Raw genomic sequence first — 9,177 nt, forward strand, 5'->3', positions numbered from 1 at the left:
TGGAGCAAGAAAAGGCCATGGCCAAAACTGGGCCATTGATCGAGCGGCTTAAGCTTGATCTTTCCACTGCAAAGGGGGAAGCTGGGAAGGCTAAGCTGGACCTCCTTGCTTCCCGAAATCGTGAGGAGGAAGCTGAGAAGCGGCTATTGGCCGAGAGGGCCAAAGTTGAGGCTGCTGATGCCGCCACCGCCAGGTTGATGGAGGAGCGGGACAGGTATAAGGGCGCTCATGACGCCGTGGTCGCCAAGAGGGAAGAGTGGAAGGATCTGTATGATGCCCAGTCGGAGGCGCACAGGGGCACAAAGGCTATCCTTGCTCAAAAGGAGAAGGATATAATTGAGATGCTTCAAACTGAGCTTATCCCTAAAATGTGGGCCCAATTCCGAGACCAGGCCGAGGAAGCGACGAGGGAGGCAATCAAGAAGCTCTTCCCCGAAGGATCCTTCCGGTGGGATAAATTTGACCAGCTTCTGGATGAGATGGCCGATGCTGCGGAAACAGCGGTTGCGGAGAAGGCGGAGGCGGCGAAGGCGGCTCAGATAGCTGAGGCCAAGGCGGCCTATGACGCGAAGGTGAAGGAGGCCGAAAAGGAGGTTGAGAGGCTGAAGGCAGCTGGGAATGACGAGCCTTCTCCGGAGCCGGACACCAAAGACGATGTTGCTGCTTCCGATGGAGGGCAGCAACAGGCATAGGGAGACGGGCGGTCGTCACCAGACTCACCCGGCATCTCGGATAGCTTTAGCTGTTCGGGGGCCAACTATTGAGCCTTTCCTCCCTGCCATCTTTTGGCGCTTCAAGTGATATGTTTGTAATCTTTTGCTTTTCTTTTCCTTGTTTTGTTTGTAAAACTCTTGGTAGGTTGTGTTTAGGCTTATCCCTATGGGGACGGCCGTCGTCTGTATTCTCCTTGTGATTATTTTCAATAAAGTTTGTCTTATTGCCCCTTGGCTTGGCCGGGGCTTTGATCACAATCCTTCACTTGTCTTCTTGCGTTACTAATTGAGTGCCTTCGTTTTTAAACATGTGTCCCCGCCGTTGTGAACATGTTAGCGTATCGACCGTTGTGTCCCCGTCGCTCCCGGCTGTGGCCGGGGTAATCGAGGTTACGGCGCGACAGCGTTCGTATCTGTAGACATATTCATCGCTTCCTCTGCCACTCTCGGATTGGCCGAGGCAGTCAGATTTGCGTCTCAACTGTACTGAGTATACGTTTCTTCTAGCGTATCGGTCGTTGTGTCCCCGTCACTCTCGGATTTGGCCGGGGCAATCGGGGTTACGGCTCGACAGCGTTCGTATCTGTAGACATATTGATCGCTTCCTCTGCCACTCTCGGATTGGCCGAGGCAGTCAGATTTGCGTCTCAACTGTACTGAGTATACGTTTCTTCTAGCGTATCGGTCGTTGTGTCCCCGTCACTCCCGGATTTGGCCGGGGCAATCGGGGTTACGGCTCGACAGCGTTCGTATCTGTAGACATATTGATCGCTTCCTCTGCCACTCTCGGATTGGCCGAGGCAGTCAGATTTGCGTCTCAACTGTACTGAGTATACGTTTCTCTTTCTTAGGGTGACTGCCCGGTGGTAACCGTCAGTGTATGTTGAGCGTATATTCTGCCCAAGTAAAAATTATCTTTCTCGGCTTCTTCTAACTCGACTACTTCTAACTCGGCTTGATTCTGCTTAGGCCGTACCATATCCCCCCTCCACATGGATGTGTAAAGGACATCCGATGTGGAAAAGAGAGTGACGCTGGCCGAGACCAGGGTTGAGAGTGCCGGTTGTTTTTGATTGCCCCCGGCCGGTGCTACATAGCTTGGTTGATCATGTGGCCGGCGGAGAACAGGTACTTAGGAGTTTGCTGAGGAAGGTGAATAGGCAAGGAGATATGAAGGGGCGTGTTGAAGACGCATGGTCACTGTTGCGTTGATTGACGTTCAACTGTTGCAACGATTGACATTCCGTGGTTGCATGTCTGGCACGTGTCTGTTCGCTGATTGGCTGACGCTTCATGGGCTGTGCCCTGATTGGTCCTTCTTCATGGGCTTTCCCCTATAAATAGGGCAGTTAGCCCCTGAAATTGGCCACCAATTTCATTTTCTCCAAAATTTTCTTCTCTCTAAACTTTTCAAGGGCTTCTTTTTTCTTCTAATCTTCAGAGTCGTTACCTCGGCTAGTGCTTTTCTTCAAGGTAAACAAGCAAATTTTTCTCAACTTTTTAACTTGTTAAGTAATTGTTGCTATCATGTCTTCTGCTGACGCCGGGGCTAGCACTTCTGCGCCGGGGGGTTCCGCGTCGCGTCTTGATGAGGAGGGGATACTAGACGCCATCCCGATAAGCTCTGGGGGCCCTAGGTCTCCTTCTCCCGAAGTTGATCCAGAAGCTTTGGAGGATTGGGAGGAGGATGATGAAGTTGACGAAGGTGAGAGAAGGGCTCATTCGGATGGTGAGAGGCCGCATCTCCCGGATCATGGCGAGGCCTGTACGACTGGTATTGATCGTTATTATTATTATTATTATTATTATTATTATTATTATTATTGTTGTTGTTGTTATTGTTATTATTATTATTAGGGTAATTTGATAAATTATACCTTGAATAAGTCACTTTTTCAAATCTTATAACTAAGATAACTTTATTTAAAATCTTATACCTAAAATAACATTTTCTTCTAAACTTGATACCAAATCTTAAAAAAAAATCCCTAAATTAACGATTTTAGCCTTACTAATTTGATGGTTTTTAGTGGTGGTAATCGTGGATGTGTGTGTTAATAAGTGAGGCAAAGGATGACAATGTTTAATTAGTAAGGGTAAGATTGTCAATTTAGGCTTTTTTTTCAGATTTGGTATCAAGTTTGGAAGAAAATGTTACTTTAGGTATAAGATTTTAAAGAAAGTTATCTTAGGTATAAAAATTGAAAAAGTGATTTATTCAAGGTATAAGTTATCAAATTACCCTTATTATTATTATTATTAGTATTAAAAAAACGCAAACTTTTATTGAGATTAAACAAAAAAATTACAAGAAATTAGTGGGCAGTCAAGAGAGAACACTGATAAGAAAATATAGTCTAAAACATAAGGTAAGATAATAACATTTTTCCGCTTTATATATATTAGTTTGTTCATACATTATACCACGGTTACATTACAATAAAAATAATGAGAAGAGTGATAATTTTGTTTTAAAAATAATAATGTATATATGTATCGAATAATTAATAATGTCAAATATTTTTGCATCGGTTTTTAAAAATAATACTCTGTATATAACTTTTTTAAAGTGAACTTATAGGATCTGAACTAAACTGAACTTATAGGATCTGAACTGAACTGAACTTATAAGATCTGAACTGAACTTATAGGATCTGAACTGAACTTATAAGATCTGATCTGAACTGAACTTATAGGATCTGAAGTGAACTTAAATTAAGTGACTTTAAGTCCAAAAGAACAGGGCCTTAGAACCTTAGGCCTGGTAAACTGGGGAAATCGAGATGGTAAGATATAAATTTTAAAAAAATTATTGGCCAATTCTGATTTCTGGTCACAACATATGCTCAATTGAAGTTTTTAAAAACGACAAAGTAGACACGTGGTACTTGAAAATCAAACATCAAGCGTATAATGTGTACAAACTTAAAAAGTTGGGTAGCACATATAAAATGTCAGAGTTCAAGGATACTACATGAATTTTCCGATAAAAGTATGAAACCCAACCCGTTTTTATATGTTTCTCACGTATTCACGTGTAGTGTTTAGACTCTAGACTCTACTCAGTACTCACCACATGCCAATCAGGTCGGATTCGAGTGGGTCAATTTCTAGTCGGATTCGGGTCGACACTGTAGACTTTGTGTCGGGTCGGGCTTGGTCATTTCGGGATTGGGTTAGCTATTATCAAGTTATTTGTGAATAAATAATCAATTTATAACAAATATTTGGATTGAGATCAGTTTGAGTTAGAGCCGACAAATAATGACACGACACGAACCCGACACGAAATTAACGGTTTTGGGTTTATGCTCAATGACCCATTTATGTAAGTGGGTCGACACGAACACGACTCGATATTTAATTGGGTCGGGTTTGGGTTGAGCTATCTAAACACGAACCTGACACGAATGACCTGTTTACTAAATTAATCCTATTTTTTTTATCCTTCATCGCAAAAATATACTTAAACTTTCTAAATATTGACATGACACGAAAACACGACACGAACCCGACACGAAATTAGCGGGTTAGGGTTGAGGCTTGATGACCCATTTATGTAAGTGGGTCGACACGAACACGACACGAGATTTAAATGGGTCGGGTTTGGGTTGAAGGGTTTGTGACCCGTTTACATGTGACACGAACACGAACCCGACACGACCCGATCTGTTTGCCAGATCTAGTTTGAGTCATTTATGTGTTTGGGTCGGCTCAATTTTACCAGTTCACACACATCCGGTTTACTCAAATGTGGCGCAAAGTCGCAAACCAAATTGAAAATTCATAATGTCATTCATCAAAGCGGGAATAAATGCGGGAAATTATCCGTGTCAGCGATCCGAACAGCACAATCCGTGCACACATCTCTCTAGATCAATTCTCATCCGTAGATCTCACCTAAAATCCAACGGTCAATATCTTATCTTATTCATTCAATCATGTATAAAAAACCTCATCCCCCCTTTCCACATTTCCCAAACTCACATTTACACAAACACAAACACTTCTTTAAGAACTCTCACATTTCCGAAACCCGAAAATGGCGCGAACAAAACAAACAGCCCGAAAATCAACAGGAGGAAAAGCCCCGAGAAAACAACTAGCAACAAAAGCAGCAAGAAAATCAGCACCAGCAACCGGAGGAGTGAAGAAGCCGCATCGTTTCCGTCCTGGAACCGTTGCGCTTCGGGAAATCAGGAAGTATCAGAAGAGTACTGAGTTGTTGATCAGGAAACTTCCATTCCAGAGATTGGTTAGAGAGATTGCTCAGGATTTTAAGACTGATTTACGGTTTCAGAGTTCTGCTGTTGCTGCGCTTCAGGAAGCTGCTGAGGCTTATTTAGTTGGATTGTTTGAGGATACTAATCTTTGTGCTATTCATGCTAAGAGAGTTACTATTATGCCTAAGGATATTCAGTTGGCTAGACGGATTCGTGGTGAAAGAGCTTGATTTAATTAGTTTTGGATTATGAATTATGAATTATGTTTATTAGATTATGTTAGATTTTATGTTTGATTTAATCATATTTGTATTGTGTGAATTTGAATGGCAATGAAAAATGTTTTTTTTTTAAGATCTAATTCTTTGTGTTGATTTTGGTAATTATATTCTTTTCGTTTCATTCATTTATTTACGTTTGTTTATTTTGTATTTTAATTAAAGATAAACAAATGATTCGGCTATTGAGAGAGTATTGATTTTCAATGTTATGTTAACCAACAACGAAACGAAGATTCATCCAAATTTTTTTTGTACAATTAATGGTTTCGTAGAGATTTTGATGATTAAGATAGCTCTGTTCATACATTAACCACGGATTAATGTTTTGGACAATATATCGAAATGTCGAAATTGTAAGAGAAAAAGGGAAGAAGTTATTGATTTATGTTGATTTTGGTTAATTTGTATTCTCTCTATTTCATTCATTTAGTTTATTTTCTTTGTCGAATATTTTAGCTGAAGCTTACGAAATGATTTGGTGTTGAAATATTGGAATTGTAGGAGAAAAAGAGAAGGTATAATAACCATTGAAGATTTCATTCATTAGTTTAGCTTTTGGTAGTACTATATAATAACATGTGTTTTCACACTTCTAATTTCTAAGTTCAAAGGATATCGAGTGTGTTGATTGAGCCTCAACCATCGATTTAAAGTTTTTGACATTACACCGAAAACATAGAAGAAAATGAGCATGAGCTTGGTAAATGGTACTTTAATGCACTTGGGTTTCTGAATTTGGGCCAACGTTATATACTTTTGTATGGTCCATCAACTTGTCGTCGATTCCTTGAATTTGGTGACGGAATTGAAGTAGTTGTGACGAAAATGTCGTACTTGAAAAAAATATGTTAAAATATGGAAGGTTTAGAGTGAGGGGTAGATTAAGAAAGTCATTAAAAAATATCGACGATAATTAGTAAAATGTCGACGATGTTTAGTAGGTTGGTTAGTTTTATATCACTTGGGTTTGCTTTAAAATTAGCCCAGTTTACTAGGCCCAAAACATAAAGAGTTCCAAGAACACATATTGTTGTATAAGGCGGATTTATACGGAGTACATAAATTATGCAATCACAAGCTATATTAAGTTAGTTAATAATAAACTATAATTAAAAGATTATTTTTTAATTGGAAGAAAGGCATGGTCTGAGTCTCAGCTTTGGCAACTCGGTTTTAATTATGAGTACATTTGATTGATTTACGGAATGTATATATCGCTGTCATGTTTACCATAGTATGGCCTAACCCGGCATGGTCGTAGGTTTCTTCCTGTATGATGTATTCAATGCTCTGTACTGAGGGCATCAACAATAGAGGTTTGTCAACCAAGGTTTGTGTATTTTTTAGAGGTTTGTCGACAAACCTCTCTATTGTTGGGAATGAGGTTTGAGGTTCATAGATGAGAATGGTTACAAATTTGTAAACAGGTTTGTCGGACGACATGGCAAGTGGTGGTCCCTAAAATGTACCCAACATATGAGAGAAAAAAAATGGATAATTGGAAGTGGGTCATATAATATGAACCTTACAAAGGTTTGTCTATTGTTATGTATAGATTTGTTATTGGAGAGGTTTGTTAATTTAGTGATGTGTCAACTGACAAACCTCTTTAGAGGTTCATCTATTGTGGATGCCCTGAGAATCATATCCTTGCATTCTAGTAACCACTTTATTGTTTGCTTATGGATGTGAATTTGATTACTTTGTTAGAAGTTAGAACCTTAGGCCTGGTAAACCGGGGAAATCGAGATAGTGTAAGGTACTGTATCAATTTTAAAAGAATTATCGGCCAATTCTGATTTGTGGTCTACAATATATGCTAACGATAAAAAAGACACGCCGTACTTGAATGTCAAACATGTGCATAAACTTAAAAAGTTGGGTACCACATAAAATGACAAGTTCACACGAATTTTCCAATAAAAGTATGAAACCCAACCCAACCAACCCGTTTTTATATGTTTGTCACAGTATCTAGACTCTACTCAGTACTCACTGGACCTGGCAAAATAGGAAACATGTCAATCAGGTCGGATTCGAGTGGGTTAACTTTTAGTCGGGTTCGGGTCGACACTGTAGGCTTTGTGTCGGGTCGGGCTAGGTCATTTCAGGATTGGGTTAGCTATTATCAAGTTATTTGTGAATAAATAATTAATTTATAACAAATACTCCCTCCAATTCACAATAAACCTCCAATTTCATTTTGACACAAAAATTAAGGAAACACACTACCCCACCATATAATTAAATTTGGACCACACAAATACACTACCACCATACAATTAAATTTGGACCACACAAACACTTACCAAAAAAGTTAATAGGGAAGTTATTGTGAATAACCGAAAAAGGAAATATGGAGTTTTATTGTGAATTGGAGGGAGTATTTGGAATGTGTCATATCAGTTCGAATCAATTCATGTTTGGATCGGCTCAATTTTACCGGGTCACACACATCCGGTTTACTCAAATGTGGCGCAAAGCCGCAAAACCAAATTGAAAATTCATAATGTCATAATTGTTATTCATCAAAGCGGGAATAAATGCGGGAAATTGTCCATGTCAGCGATCCGAACAGCACCATCCGTGCACACATCTCTCTAATCAATTCTCATCCGTAGATCTCATCTCAAATCAACGGTCGATATCTTATCACATCTTCTTCACAACTCCACCTCCTTATATAAAACCTTCCTTCACCATTTCTCAATTCACATCAACCCAAACACTTCTCTAAACAAATCACTCAAATAACTCCCACATTTTCGACATTTCCGATTCCGAAACTCGAAAATGGCGCGAACAAAACAAACAGCAAGAAAATCAACCGGAGGAAAAGCCCCGCGAAAACAACTAGCAACAAAAGCAGCAAGAAAATCAGCACCAGCAACCGGAGGAGTGAAGAAGCCGCATCGTTTCCGTCCTGGAACCGTTGCGCTTCGAGAAATCAGGAAGTATCAGAAGAGTACTGAGTTGTTGATCAGGAAACTTCCATTCCAGAGATTGGTTAGAGAGATTGCTCAGGATTTCAAGACTGATTTACGGTTTCAGAGTTCTGCTGTTGCTGCGCTTCAGGAAGCTGCTGAAGCGTATTTGGTTGGATTGTTTGAGGATACTAATCTTTGTGCTATTCATGCTAAGAGAGTTACTATTATGCCTAAGGATATTCAATTGGCGAGACGGATTCGTGGTGAAAGAGCTTGATTAATTAGTTCTGGATTATGAATTATCAATTATGATTATAAGATTATGTTAGATTTTATGTGTTTTAGGTTTGGTTTAATCGTATTTGTATTGTGTGAATTTGAATGGCAATGAAAAGTGTTGTTAAGATCTAATTGTATTCTTTCCGTCTCATTCATTTATTTACGTTTGTTTATTTTATTTGTTGAATATTTTTATTAAATGTTTTTGTTAATTATCAAGTTCTTTGGCTGAGCAACAATGAATTTTTTTTGTTCAATTAATGGTTTTGTAGTGATTTTGATGATTAAGTTAGCTTTGTTCATACATTAACCACGGATTAATGTTTTGGACAATATATCGAAATGTCGAAATTGTAGGAGAAAAAAGGGAAGAAGGTATTCATTTATGTTGATTTTAGTTAATTTGTATTTTCTTTGTTTCATTCATTTGTTTAGTTTTTGTTTATTTTTGGTCGAATATTTTAGTTTAAGGTTATGAAATGATTCGGTCTTGAAATATTGAAAAAATTGTAGGAGAAAAAGAGAAGGTATAATAACCATTGAAGATTTCATTCATTAGTTAAGCTTTTGGTATTAGAGCTTGGTAACTTGAGATCTCAAGTACAAATAACATGTGTTTTCAAAAGATATCGAGTGTGTGGATTGAGCCTCAACCATCGACTTAAAGTTTTCGACATTACACCGAAAACATAGAAGAAAATGAGCATGAGCTTGGTAAATGGTACTCGAATGCACTTGGGTTTCTGAATTTGCA

At 39.0% G+C, this 9,177-nt stretch overlaps 2 protein-coding genes across 2 annotated transcripts; both read left to right on the top strand.

The window, feature by feature from the left end:
* Nucleotides 1–4,680: 4,680 nt before the first annotated feature.
* On the top strand, nt 4,681–5,290 carry LOC141656362 (histone H3.2). The gene has a single exon (XM_074463227.1). It carries the CDS (start codon nt 4,756–4,758, stop codon nt 5,164–5,166), a length of 411 nt encoding a protein of 136 aa, XP_074319328.1. The 5' UTR covers nt 4,681–4,755; the 3' UTR covers nt 5,167–5,290.
* A 2,619-nt stretch (nt 5,291–7,909) lies between these two features.
* On the top strand, nt 7,910–8,555 carry LOC141656363 (histone H3.2). Its single transcript, XM_074463228.1, has one exon. It carries the CDS (start codon nt 8,011–8,013, stop codon nt 8,419–8,421), a length of 411 nt encoding a protein of 136 aa, XP_074319329.1. The 5' UTR covers nt 7,910–8,010; the 3' UTR covers nt 8,422–8,555.
* The last annotated feature ends 622 nt before the right edge of the window (nt 8,556–9,177 follow it).

Source organism: Silene latifolia, chromosome 5, assembly GCF_048544455.1.
Source record: "Silene latifolia isolate original U9 population chromosome 5, ASM4854445v1, whole genome shotgun sequence".
NCBI lineage: Eukaryota > Viridiplantae > Streptophyta > Magnoliopsida > Caryophyllales > Caryophyllaceae > Silene > Silene latifolia.